Genomic DNA, 14,214 nt, shown 5'->3' with positions numbered 1-14,214 from the left:
GGTTTAAATCTGCAGAGAAGGCACTTGGGGGGTATCCCGCACGGTGGGGGTCCTCAGAAGCCTGAGAGGGGCTCTCCGTGGCTTCTGGGCGGGCTGGGCTGTGTACACAGCCTTCCGGGAGATGGCCGGCATTCTGGCAGCACCGGAGGGGAGAGGCATCCTTGGCACGTGGAGTGTCGCGCTCGGGTGCCAGCAAGCCCGCACCTTAGGGGTAAGCGCCACGCCCCAGAGGGAGGGCCACGCGCGACTCATCTGAGCCTCAAAACCAACTCCAAAACCCACAGGGGACACTGAGTCTACGGTGGGGTCCTCCCCAGTTAGAAGGGCTTGGGCTTTCTGCAGAGCTGCACGGACAAGTGTAGACCGAGATGATCAGTCTGCAACCGAGAGCCCCACTAAAGCAAGAACCGACACGCTTCGGAAGAAGATAACACAACACAGAGTCTCTTCGACACGTCATCTGCAACGCCCAGTAGAAATAAAAAATTACTAGATATGCAAAGAAGCAGGAAAATGTGACCCACTGCTAAGAAAAAAAAGCAATCGGCTAAAACAGACCTCCAGGTGAGCGACAGGAAGTGGGAAGTGTCAGGTGTGAACGGGTATAATGTGAATATCTATCAGACGCCAGTAACTTAAGGATGCACGTTTATGGCCCCGGAGCAGCCGTTACGGGAATAGAGACAGGTGCACCTAAAAAAGTCAGTGGGGGAAATAAAACGGAATTCTCTGGCGCCCCAGTCAGAGGACTAAGAAAGGGATCTCTGGAAACCACAGAGCGTGGGAGGAGGTGTCGGCAAGGAGACAGTGGGAAAAGGGGCCCCCCAATTCTTGCATGAATCGACGGCAGTCCTGGGGTTACCCTTGACCTGCACATGTATGGGACACACCTAGCGAGCCGGAGTAAAGGGCCTGAAAACTGCACCGTGACATAAACCACCTCCAAGAACCAGGACTACGCCCTGAACGGTGGGCGCACGGGGGAGGGCACGCGGACGGGACGGACGCCACAGCCACCGCCACCAGACAGCTCTCACAGGCTCCCTGACCAAAGACGAGACTCAACCGAAAACCTCAACGTCTTCCAGAGGGTTCTAAATCACCCCAGATACCACGGCAATATTCTAAGTGTCCAGAAAGCAATCCGAAATTACTTGATATTGAAGGAACCGGGAAAATCTAAGTCTTCTGGAAAAGACGATGCAGATCGCCCTCAGGAGGACGCAGAAGGTGTTCCCAGACAAGGGCATTACGGCAGGTGTTGGAACCATGCTCCTTGAGGTAAGCCAACTCTCTCGAAATGGATGGAGAGAACCAGTGGGAATTTTGGAACTAAACAATACAGCATGGCCAGCCAAATCAACCCTCAGAGAGTGATACACCCCACAGAGCGCATGCCCTGCGAGGGCGCACGCGTCGCTCGCCAGCTCAGACCGGGACTCGGGGCCGTCGGACGAACGTGAACCCCTTTGGGGAAGTGAAATCGCGCAAGCATGTTCTCCAAACATATGGCATTACAAATCAATGACAAAGTGTCGTCTGGAAAATCCCCAAACGTTTGCAAATTAAACAACACGATTCTAAACAGTCCAAAGAGCAGAGGGAATTAAATCTCAGCAGAAATCAGAAAACATGTTGGACTGAATTAGAACCCATTTTGCTAATTTTGAAATGCTACTAAAGCAGCATTTGGGAGGGAGTCTGTAGCATTAAATGCTTAAACTGCAAAAGAATAAGGCCTTGAATCATGAGTCTAAGCTTCCACCTTGAGAAGTCCAGGAGCTCAAAACAGATTAAATCCAGACCAGGCACAGAAAGGAGACGAAGACGGGAACATAAATAAATACGACAAAAGCAGAAAGACAACAGGAAATATCACTGAAGCTGGTTAATCGAAAAAAGAGGAACAATACGGGTAAACCGGCCGTACTGAGCAGGGGAGAAAAGAGAATGCACAGACCACTGATATCAGGAGTGGAAAAAACAAGGGATTGTTACAGACCCCACAGGTGGACCCGGTGACAAAGCCAAGCCACGAACTGCAAGCCGCCAAATTTGACAACTTAGAGAAAATGGACCAATTCCCTGAAAGACACAAGTTGCCCAAACTTGGGAAGAAACGCACCCCGGACCCTCCCCGTACCTAGGAAGGGCCTTGAATTCATGGCCAGAACCCGTCCAACGAAACCCCAGGCCCAGACGGGTTCCCCGAAAGATTCCACCAAACCTATGAAGAAGGAATACTACCAATTCCACACGATCTCTTTCAGAAAATAGAAGAGGATCAGATACTTCTCAGACCATTTTATGAAACCAGCATTATCCGGACCCCAAAACCAGACAAAGACATACAAGAAGCCAAAGCTGCAGACCAATGTGTCTCAGGAGCAAACACACAAACATTCTCAACCAAGTATCAACAAACCGAATCCGGCAACATACAAACAGGACGATACGTGACATGACCAGGTGGAGTTTGTACCAGAAACGTGAGGCTGGGGCCGACCTACGACACAGCGATTGCAGGACGAGGTATTTAGGCAAAGGACACAGGAATACAGACTTGAAGGGGCACACGCACCACGATGTTCACAGCAGCACCCTCGACAACAGCCAGACTATGGGGACAGCCCGCATGTCCATCGACGGATGATGGATGAGGAAGACGTGGTGTTTATATACAGCGGAGTACTACTCAGCATCACAAAGAATGAAATCGTGCCATTTGCAACGACATGGATGGAACTAGAAGGTAGTATTATGTCAAGCAAAGTAAGTCAGAGAAAGACAAATACCATAGGATTCCACTCATATATGGAATTTAAGGAACATATGGGAAGGGGGGGAAGAGAAGAGAGGGAAACAAACCATAAGAGACTTAGATACAGAGAACAAACTGAGGTTGATGGAGGGAGGGGGGTGGGGGACGGGCTAGATGGGGGATGGGCACGAAGGAGGGCACGTGTTGGGACGAGCACGGGGTGTCGTATGTGAGTCATGAGTCACTGGGTTCTGCTCCTGAAACCAATATCGACTTAATGAACTAGAATTTAAATAAAAATTTGAAAAAAAAATAAAGAAATGTGACTCTGGTTCAACATTAAAAATCAGTCAACATTTTCCACGGATACAAGGCGCCCAGAGTAGTTGTGTCCACAGAGACAGAAGTAGAGGGCAGGGCAGGTGTGGGGGCAGTGGATGGGGCAGGGGCAGGGGCAGGGCAGGGGGAGCAGGGGTGGGCAGTGTGAGGACCGAGTTCTCGAGTTCTCGTCTGGGAAGATGAAGGAGTCCTGAGGGCAGGTCGTGGGGACGGTCACACTGAAATGTGGGTGTGCTCAGTGCCATTGAAACAGACACTCAAAAATGGCTAAAATGGTGAATTTTATATTATATATACACTTTACCACAACAAAACACTAATCAATGTAATTCACTGTATTAACTAAGGAAGAAAAATCATATGATCACACCAATAATGGAGAAAAAGCATTGGACAAAATTCAGCATCCGTTCATGATAAACACCCTCAGCAAACTAGGAATAGAAGGGAAATTTCTTAATCTGATAAAGATCATCTACTAAAAACTTAACAAAAAACCTCATATTAATTATAAAGCACAAACACTTTCTCTCCAAGATCAGGAACGAGGCCGGGAGATTTTCTCTTCTGCTCAGATTACATATCAGAAGCCACAGCCGGTGCGATGAGGCAATAAAAGGAAATTACAGGCATACAGATTGGACAGGATGAAATAAAACTTTCTCTATTCACAGACGACAGGACTGCCTGCACAGAAAACCCCAGGGAACCCACAAAATTATTTGCAGAATCCATACGTGTACTTACCATGGTCACAAGACACACATCAACCCACGAACCCACTCACATTTCTCTATGCTGGCCGTCAACGACGGGAAAGAGAAAAAATTTTAAAAGCCCGTGTGCAATAACCCCAAACGCGAATACCAAGCACGTCAGGATCTGTGTGCCGGCAGAGGCACAGTAACCGCGGCCAAGGGGACCTAACCGAACAGAGGGCTGCGTTGTACTTGGGGACCAGATGTCTCAGGGTTAAGATGCCGAGTCTCCCCCCACTGAGCCATACACTGTCCCAGTTTAAATCAAAACCCCTGCGGGCGTTTCTGTGGACGCTGAGAAGCTGATTCTAACATTTGCATAGAAAACAAAGGAACGAGAGTAGCACAGCGCTTCTGGGAAAGAACAGGAGGACCGAGGAGCCCTCTGTCTGGAACACCCCCCGCAAGGCTGCGGTGTCGGAGGCAGTCTGGGGGCAGGGACGGCGCAGACACGCAGACAGAGGAAGGTCTGGGCAGAGCCCCGCACGGGAGGTCAGGTGACTTTTGATGGAGGTGTCAAAAAACTTCAGCGCAGAGAAGGTCGTCTTTTCTCGAGCGGCACTGACCACTGGGATGTGAATATGTGAAAAGAAAAGAAAAGCATCCATAGCTCACCCTGTGGAAAAATGAACTCAAAACAGATCATAAACCTGCATGTGAAACATCAATGACGAAGATGATGGAAGGAACCGGGGAAGGGGATCTTCGTGAATTCCTAGACACAACACCAAGAGTGTGATTCATTAAAATGTCTGATAAGTTGGAGTCTGTCAAAATGACAGCTGTTTTCTGTGACAAACAAGGTCAGGAAGATGCACAGATAAACCACAGGGGAGAAAATGCTTGCGAAGCACGTATCTGCACAGAGGACTCGTATACAGTTTTCAAAACTCTCAAAATTCAGTAAGAAAACAAGTCAGTTTAAAACCTCTGGGGGGCTCCGTCGGTGAAGCCTCCGACTTCGGCTCAGGTCAGAATCTCGCGGTTCGTGGGTTCGAGCCCCGCGCTGGGCTCTGCGGTGACAGCTCGGAGCCTGGAGCCCGTTTCGGATCTTGTGTCTCCCTCTCTCTCTCTGCCCCTCCCCTGCTTGTGCTCTGTTTCTCTCTCTCTCTCTCAAAAATAAATAAACACTAAAAATGAAAAAAATACGTAAATAAAAACTGGGCAAGGTACCGAAACCGACATGTCAGAGAAGGCGCACAGGCGTGGACAGAGCGTGGTGAGCCGCTCCACGGCACCGATCATTAGGGAAACGCAAACCAAACCTCAAGGTCCCACGGCACGCCCCTGGGGGCTAAAGGAAAACAAGGGTCGCGCCTACAACAGCAGGTGTGGGCAGCCGCAGAGCGCCTGGACATTCCATACGGCACCTCCACTTGGGAAAAGCTTGGCCGTTTCCTAAAAGGTCGAACACCCTCCCGTATGACCCGGCAACCCGGCTCCCTCCTCAGGATTCACTCCGGAGAAATGAGAACGCACGTTCACACTGAAGCCTGAACCGAGGACGAGCTGCTGCTCAAAACTGGAAACGAGCCAGTGCCCCTCACCGGGCAAACGGATACACAGACGTGGTCCAAGCTTCAACGGAATCCTCCATAAAAGGAGGAAGAGCTCTCGACTCAGACAACAGCGAGCACCGTGGTAAGTGACAGAAGCCAGACTCGGGAGGTGACGCCCCGTGAGGCTCCATTTACGTGACATTCTGGAAAAGGCGCGAGGCTGGGAGGAAAACAGATCCTGGGATGGGGCATGCCTGCCCCAAAGCAACAGGACAAGACAAGGCTTTGGGGTGACAAGACTGGCCGCGATGCTCTGAGCTGCGGTTACGGGGCTGTGTGCGTTTGCCAGAACTTGGAAGGAAGCAAAAAGAAAGTGATTTTTACTAGGTGTAGATCTTAAATTTTTTTTTAAGTTTATTTATTTTGAGAGAGCGAGCGTGTGTGCACGCGGGAGAGGGGCAGAGAGAGAGAAGGAGAGAGAATCCCAAGCAGGCTCCAGGCTCTGAGCTGTCAGCACAGAGGCTGATACGGGGCTCGAACTCACAAACCGCGAGATCATGACCTGAGCTGAAATCAAGAGTTGGACGCTTAACCGACTGAGCCCCCAGGAGCCCCTCTAGGGGTAAACTTTAAAATAAAGGTTTCTGGCAGGACCCGGGGGGTGCACGAGGACCCCCAGAGCGTGGACGCACACGGATGACAGAAACAGCTCCCAGCCCCAGGACGAGGACCCTCCCGGGAGGAGAGCAGCTCTTGTTGCCTTAAAACCACAGATCGGGGGTCCTGGTCTCCCCACGAACGCCACCGTTCTGTGGTGTGCGCGTCACGGAGCCCTCGCGCGGCGCCCGGGGCCGTCCCAAGCACCCCAAGTGTCCTGACTCCCTGGGCCGCGAGCCGCCACCCGCAGCTGGTGGACAAAGAAATGAGGTGCAGGTCATGTCGCTTGCCCAGGGTCCTGCGGCTGGCCAGCGGTGAGGCCTCCGTGCTGCGTGCCCCCGAGGGGCCCTACTGCCCCCCTGCCCCCGCCCCGCCCCCACACCAGCCCAGGGTGATGACGCAGGGGTGCGGTCCCGCAGGCTGCAGGGGAGCAGCCTCCTGGCTGGACCCGAGGAGCCCGGCCCTCACCAGATGGCACCAGGCCGGGCCGGCCACACGGCCCCTAGTGGCTGCACCTTTGCCGGTGGCTGCTGGGGACGGCAGGGGTCTCCGGGGCCCAGGTGGAGCCCAGGGCCGTGAGCTCGGCAACACTGTGCTCCTCTGGTTGTGGGAGTCAGGCCCTCGTCCCCTGTGCCTCCTGGGCCCCCAGCACCTGCCTGGCTCTCGGTGCGAGTGGAGAAGAGACGGGGCTGCCGGGCTTTGAGCTCCCCGCGAATGTTCCCAGGACCCCTCGGGTCCTTCCGGGCCATTGGGCCTTCAGGAGGACCATGAGAGGGGACCTGGCGCCCCCCAGGGCCTTCACGGGGTGAGGTCTCCGAGCGCCCTCAGCTTGGTTCCTGACGCACTCACTGACACGTAATTCGGTCATGAAATTACCCCTCAGTCCACAGCTCCACGAGCTCTGATAAAACCCCTGAACGTAAGGGACACCAGTCAGGAGGCAGGACACTGATGGCCCAAAGTCGACCCCGCCCCCAGCCCGTCAGCCACTAATCTGTCCCCAGTGCTGTCCCTTTTCTGGAACGTCGGTAGTTTTCTGACGGTGCTGCTTTCGCTCAGCGCGTTCCTTCGGGGACCCCGACGCTTCACGGGCGAGGAAAGGCCCGAGACCCCGCAGACGAGGGCGGACAGCAGTCAAACCTGGACCCAGGAAGTGGGAGTGGGCGAGATTTAATGGGGACGCAGAGCCCTTCCCGACTGACGGCCGAGTGCTGGCGGTGGGGACGGCGGAACCGGTAATCTGCTGTGTGTGCGTCACCACAATGGAAAACAAGAAAGGCTTCAGATGCCTTTTCTCCTCGTAACACAAGCCGCTGGGAGACCAGATGGGGTGTGTGGCTGTTCCTTCTGTGCTGGAGGGAAACAAAGCCCCCCCCCCCCCCAGCCCTGACATCATGAGCAGGTGGGATACCCTCCCCCCACTGCCAGGCACACCCCCCCCCCCCCAGGACCACCTGTCCTGCAAGCCTGTCCTCCCTCGGTGGCCACTCTGCCCTTGGGCAGTGCCCGGCTTTGACAGCTGGCTCGCAGCCTTCACGGCGATTGCCCTTTCCGGCCCAGCGTCTAACTGGAAACCCCGCGTTGGGCTTACCGGCCCCGTCTCTTTAATCCCCAGGGCACTGGCCCTGATTTCAGGAGGTCCCTCACTTAGGAGGCGGAAGGGGACCCATGCTCTGGCGGGGCCGCTGCGCCCTCAGTGCCCCGGGTGGGGGGATGTGATGGTACCAGCTGGGAGCTGGGCACTCTGGCATCCGCCGCGTCCCCCACCGCACTGTCACATTGGTGGGGACCCTGCGGCTCGCTACCCTTTACCCACGAGAGTGCCAGCATCACTGAGGCCGGCCGGCCGCGACCACCGGGCCTATGGCTCACAGGCAGGGGCAGGAACGGAGAATCGAGGTGCCACAGGACAGAGGCCCTGAGAAAATGCCTCCTGGTCTAATTTTATTGGATCCAATTTTCTCCCACTTTGTGGAGGCAGGTCCTGGCTGCCTCTGCCCCCGCGGAGCCACGTCAGCCCTTGAGGGCCGCGTGACGGAGCTGCCTCAGCTCTGGGCAGGGGGGTGCGGGGCGCCAGCTCCTCCCCCATGCCCCTGCTCCTCGGGAAAGACGGTGTATCCCTGCCGGGGACACGCCTGTCTAGGAAGGTGAACAAAGGAGCAGGGAGCCCCCAGGAGCAGGATCCTTCGGCCGCGCAGCTGCTGCGAGGCCCGCAGGGGCTGGAAACAGCAACAATGAAGTGACAGCTCCAGAGCCCTAGCTGGTGCCCACCAGGCTCCCCGGCTCCTGCCCTGCGCTCGGAGGGGGGGCCGTCCCCGCCTCAGCTCCCCCGCCCCTGCCCTCGCCCAGGCACGGCGATGCGCGCGGGGTCGCTCTGCCCCGGGAGGCTTCCGGGCTCCCTCCGGCCCTGCCCATGGAGCAGATTTCTCCGAGGGCGGACACACTTTGCCGCTGGTTTGAGCATCACAGAGACCATACATTTACCAAAAACCAGCAGAACCAGGTCTCCCCGGAGGCAAGGCCCTACCGCCCCCAGGACATTCGCCAGGGGCAGGGCAAGACCGCCTCGGGGCACCACGTAAGCGCTCGCTGGGGTCCCTGGGATTCTGCCCAGTCATGCCCCTCAGCACCGAGGGCTGGGGTGACCCTGATCCTGGGGGCCGATGCGCACGGCACCTGTTAGAGAAGGATGGGTTCTGAGCTTCCCTCACCAGCGTGCTGCACACGCCGGTCCCCCAGATCCTGTGCCCCGAGCAGCACAGAGGCCTCCCTACTTTTGACGGAAAAGATGGGGCCTCCCAGACCACCTGCTGTTAACTGAGCCGCACAGCCAGCCTGCCGTGTGGACAGGATGCTGCACGGGCACACGGTCAAGTACAGCTGCGTGTGCTCGTGTACGTGTGCATGTGTCTGTGTGTGTGTGTGCGTGTGCAACCTGTGTGCACGTGTGCTCATGTATGCGTGCAAGTGTCTGTGCACGTGTGTCTGTGTGCAAGCACACACGTGTGTTTATGTGTAATACGAGCACATACGTGTCTGCGTGTGCCTTTTTGCATGTCGACGCACATGCGTGTGCGCGTCCGTGTGTCTCTGGGTATCTCCACGTTTGTGCACGTGTGTCTGTGCATGTGTCTCTGTGTGTGCACCTGTATGTGTTTGCCTACGCGTGGCCACAGTCCCCAGGCTTTAGAACACTGGTCCGGAGGTCAGCGCCTCCCCTCCCTCCTTCTCTAACTGGGAGAACACATGGGGACAACATGAGTCTAGGGAGCTGGGGCCGGCACCAGGCAGAGCTGGCGACCAGGTTAGCGACCGCCTTGGGGCAGGCGGCATATTTGCTGCTGAGTCCTGGGTCAGGCTGGGGGCCGCCGGGATTATGAGGCTGGACAAGCCCCCGGCCAGGTCAGATCTGAACCAGACGCACAACCCCCCCAGGCGTCTGCCACCTCGGTCACCGGTCCCCTCGGCTCACCGTCTTTGGAACTCGCCGCACTCAGTGCTCAGGATGCATTCGCCGGAGGGATCGGCATCCCACCCGAGCAGCAACAGAGAGTGTGGCTGAGGTCAGAGCAGGGACCTGGCAGGGCTGCGTGGGACCAAACACGACCCGGCCCAGGGCAGATCCATAGGAGCAGGGCCACCTGTGCGGCCCGCTGCCCAACCCCGGGCAGACACCTACACGAACGGTGGAGGCGAAGGTTCTCAGAGGAGCTTTCTAAGGGGAGGGCCCCTCGGTGGCTGGCACACATGCGTCTTTCACTCAGGACGGCTGCACTGGAACCAACGGTGCGTTGGAAAGACTGAGTCCAGTTCCCTCCTAGGGCCAGAGGAGGGACCGGATTAGGGAACGTGGCAGGCTCCGTGGGCTCCTCCTGGCAGACGCCCTTGTCAACTCGGGGCCCAGGGCCTGGGGTCTCCGCTGGCCCGGCCGTGGCCCTGCCCTCTGTACAAGCTCCCCTCGGCCCAGCTCCAGGCTACCTGCTCAGATAACGCCAAGACGTGTTCGGCAATCATTGTTCTAAGCTGCTCAGATATCTGACTGAACCACCTCATTTCTAAGCACTAGGTTCTGCATGTAAGTGCCCAGCATGGGCTCGTGCGCATGGTGGGGAGGGGCGGCGGGGGGGGGGGGGACGCTGGTGGCCTCCTGGGGGACACACAGGCTGGGAGAGGCCCCCGTTTTGGAAAGAGGGACCATTCGCTCGGCCAACGGCTGCACACCTCCACCATGGCCGGTGAGAGGGCGACGCACGGATGGACGCAAGCACCCAGCCCCTGCCGGGCAGACGTCGCTGCTTAAAAGCCAGTGGACGTTCACCCCCCGTCCTGCCAAGCGGCCCAGAGGCCCGAGGGGGAACGTCAACCGGGGGCACCTCTCCTGAGACGGAGGGGTCGTGTAGAAGGGCCCGGCCACACTCCTGCCGTCCGCCCTGGGCCGTCAGCACGGAGGGAAGGGCGCCCGGAGTGAGCCCTATCAGTCCTTCCCAGCACAAGGCTGCGGCCGATCTGGGGGGCGTCAGGAAGCCAGCGAGCGTTTGGTAAATGCTGGGGCAGCACTATGTCCGTGGGTGCAGAAGTGGGGCCTGTCCGTAGTCAGTGCTCAGCAGACATCCTGGACGAATGACACGCCCTGGGCAGTGTGGGCGTGGCACCCTCTGAGCACAGGGACTCGGAGAGACGGCCCTTTGAGAGGTGAAGCAGTGTCACTGAGGCGTCTGATCGCGTGGGGCCAATGGAGAGGACGCTTTGGGGGGGGGGCGTGCCCAGTCTGCTCTGCTGTGGTTTGTTTTTGACGATCCAAACCCGACCGCTCCCGGCCAAGGCCCCCGAGAGCCAAAGGGGCGGGGGTCCGAGTGGAGGCGTCTCCTGGGGTGGGGGCAGCGAGTGCTACTGACTCGACTTGCTGACCTGAACGGCCACATCATACCTTCAAAGGCAGGCGGGAGTGGCCCCGGGGCCCAGCCGAGCGAGACAGGGGCAAGGGAGAAGACTCGGCCCCGGGAGGAGCGGGGACAACTTCCCACCGTTCACTGCATGCGGCCCTGCGCGCCCTCGCCTCCTGTGCAGATAGGCGGCTGGGCTCTACTCATTTCCCTGCTACGTGTGGCTGGGGTGGGGGTGCCTCTCCACGCAGGGGACCCCGTGGCCACAAGTTCTCAGTGCAGGTGTGGGGGGGGCCACTCGTGGTGGGTCAGCCAGAGCCCAGGGAGTGACGTACAGATGACAGTTCCTACCCCACTCCCAGCATGAGTCCTGCCGGGCCCTGTGGAAGGACAGCCCCATGGGGACAGTGGCCCCCGGCCCCGCCCACCGTCCCCACCCCACCTGCACCTCCGTGGCTACCCGGTCCCGGGGCCGTGACGCCGTCCACGGTGGCATTTCTGTCCTGGCCTGAGAAACCTTGTCTCCAGGGCCAGAACCCCCCACCTGCCAGGAGGCCTTTTCGGAGCCGATTCCCGGGGAGGGCTCCCGCCTGGGCTCTCGCGACACCTTGCTCGGACCCTCGGGCTCCTCACGCGGGCCCCCCACCCGCCACCACGCCCAAATGCCGGAAGCCCTTCCCAGCAGAAGCAACTTTTCACCAGCACCACCGAGACAGTGCTCCTGAACGCTGCCGCGTGCAAGCCCTTCCCACACGCTTCCTCCTCGATCCTCTGCCACTTGAGGCCACGGCTGTGATCACCCCGGTTCACAGACGGGAAAACCGAGGCTCACCTAAGGAACCGGCCCCACAGGGCATCAGGCTCGGCTCCACCTCCCAAGTTGGGAGCAGGGGGCAGAGCAGCCAGGAGGCCCGGGGAGGGGGGGGAGCAGTGCTGACCCCCGGGGGCTCTGCTGCAGAGGAGAGGGACCCGGCCTCTTGGGGTCACACAGCCTTTTCAGAAGCCGATGAAAGGAATGGCCTCCGGCATGCACACCGGGGTCTGGAGATGGCTGAGGCCCATCCGTGGACCCTCAGAGACCTCGCTGATCTGAGGGCCCAGCCCCCTTGGATAGAAGGAGGGATGAGATGGGGGGGCAAGGTCTGGCCGCTCTGGAGTGCAAGGTGGGAAGAGCGGGGCAGGCTGATCCTGAGGACCCCCTGCCCCCCATCTCCTTCCCAGCTTCCGAGTAAAACTTCCCGGTGACGTTCTCTAGCGCGCTGTCCCAGAGGGGGACACAGACTGGAAACTACTTTTGGGGTGGGGGAAAGAGAAGCCCGCAGCTTCCCTGAGGGAGAGCCTGCCGACCGTGGCCCCCCCGTGAGACCCCTGTTTCTTCCCAGCCCTCCTCCCGCGCGAAGCGGCCGCTCACCTGGATGACGACCTTGATCGTGGCGGTGCCCACTATGGGGGTGCACACCAGGCCGCCGGGGTGATGGCCGTCGGCGCTGCGGTTCTGCTGGCCCATGGTGAAGGGCATGGGCAGGGCCAGCAGGCCCGAGGCCAGCCAGATGGCACTGATGAACTTCTTGGTGCGGCTGCGAGACATGAGGGTCTTGGCCTTGAAGGGGTGGCAGATGGCCAGGTAGCGCTCCACGCTGAGGCTGGCCACGTTGAGGGCGGTGGCGTAGGTGCAGGCATCGCGCAGGAAGTAGTAGCCGCGGCAGCCGGCGTCGCCGAAGGCCCAGGGGTGGTGCACCCAGATGAAGTTGTACAGCTCCACGGGCATGGCCAGCATCAGAATGAGCAGGTCGGAGAGCGCCAGGCTGCCCAGGTGGTAATGCACCGTGCTCTGCAGGCTCTGGAGCGACTTCTTGCGCGCCAGCGTGAACGCCGTCACCGAGTTGCCCACGGTGCCCACCGCGAAGAGCGCCAGGTACACGGCGGTCACCAGCACCTTGGAGTAGATGTCCGTGTTCACATCCAGGTCGCTGCTGGGCGCCGCTCGGAGGCGCTCGGACTCGTTGCCCGAGCCGTTACCGAAGCCGGGGACCAGGAGCGCCGCCTCCAGCCCCGAGGGTGGCAGCGGGAAGGGCTTGGCGCCCGGCGCGCCCCGCGGACCCGGCGCCGAGCCGTTGAGGCGCATGGTGGGCGCGGCGCCGGCGGGGACCGAGCGGAGGAAGCCGGCGGGGTGGGCGCGAGACCGAGAGCGGGCGCGCCGTCCAGCCGGAAGCGCCACCCGGAGCGCCCGAGGCGCGCCGGCCGCAGGGCGGCGGGGGGCCGGGCCGCCCTCCCGCTCCCCGCCGGCCCGGGCTTCCTCCCCCGACCTCCGGACCCCGCGGGTCCCGGGCGCGCGGAGAGCCTGTGGCGCCGAGCGGAGCGCACGCACGGCCGCCCCGGCGCGCTCACTCCCTCGCCTGCGCTCGCCTCCCGCGCGCTCTCCGCGCACACCGCCCGCCGCGCCCGCGCCCTCCCGGGCTCCGCGCCTCGGCTCAGCGGGCGACGGCGCGGCGCGCCCGGCGGCGGGGGCGGGGCGGGGGCGGGGGCGGCCCGGGCCTCGGCCCCGCCCCGCCCCGCCCGAGTGCCGCTCCCGCCCGGCCCCCGGGGGCCGGGGAGGGGACAGCGGTTCTCTCCAGGCACCTCTCCCAGGGCACGCCCCTCCTTCCCCGCCTTCCCAACTTCTCGGGCCCCCCACCCGCCCCAGGGAGGGAACTGCCCCCTGGTCGTTTGTAGCTGGTTCGGGGAGGGGTGAGGGAGGTAAGCCCCGTTGGCGAGGCTGGGGCGCTGCCCTTCCCTCGTGGGCGCCCAGGCGGCCTCCAGCACAGCTGGGTGGGAGTGGTGAGTGAGGGGGGCAGAGAGCACCCTCCCCCTGCAGGCTGGGTTCCTGCACCTGGCGCCCGGGGGCGGGTGGGCACCCCCCACCCCCCCCCCCCCACCTTATGGCCGCCTGGATTTGATCATCACAGGTCATGGTCCCAGCCCAGGCCCAGGGGGGTTGGGAAGGGTGGCCCTGGGGGTCACAGTCAAGGCCTTGTCCTGTGTGGACCCGGCTGCCTGTGCTAATAGGAACCCTCAGTAGGCCTAGGGGGTTGAAGGAAGGGAGCGAGACCTAAGAAGCTTGCCCAGACCCCAGACCCTGGCCCACACCTGCCCATGGCGAGTGCATTGGGTCTGTGTTTGTTCCTCTGTGACCTGGCTGTGGGCCGGCCTGGTCCGCGGAACCTGATGGTCTCGTCCGGGGTCCCAGCACAGAAAAAAACGCGCTTCAAAATGTAGCGTTCAAAGACACCACAAGCGTCTCTTCGCCGGAAGCCAGCATAGGAGGCTTAATCGTGGCC

The 14,214-nt window shown here is 60.0% G+C and overlaps 1 protein-coding gene across 1 annotated transcript in view; it reads right to left on the bottom strand.

Annotated features, from left to right (window-relative positions):
• The window catches only part of NTSR1 (neurotensin receptor 1), a 47,245-nt gene extending 33,409 nt beyond the window's left edge, over positions 1 to 13,836 (bottom strand). The window contains exon 1 of the mRNA XM_078443884.2: positions 12,309 to 13,836. Coding sequence (XP_078300010.2) covers positions 12,309 to 13,022 — 714 coding nt within the window. The 5' untranslated portion in view covers positions 13,023 to 13,836. The remainder of the gene's footprint in view (positions 1 to 12,308) is intronic.
• Between the last annotated feature and the right edge of the window lie 378 nt (positions 13,837 to 14,214).

This window comes from Panthera onca, chromosome A3, assembly GCF_046562875.1.
Source record: "Panthera onca isolate mPanOnc1 chromosome A3, mPanOnc1 haplotype 2, whole genome shotgun sequence".
Lineage (NCBI taxonomy): Eukaryota > Metazoa > Chordata > Mammalia > Carnivora > Felidae > Panthera > Panthera onca.
The sequence above is the reverse complement of the archived record's forward strand: the minus strand, read 5'-3'. Positions and strand labels throughout refer to the sequence as shown.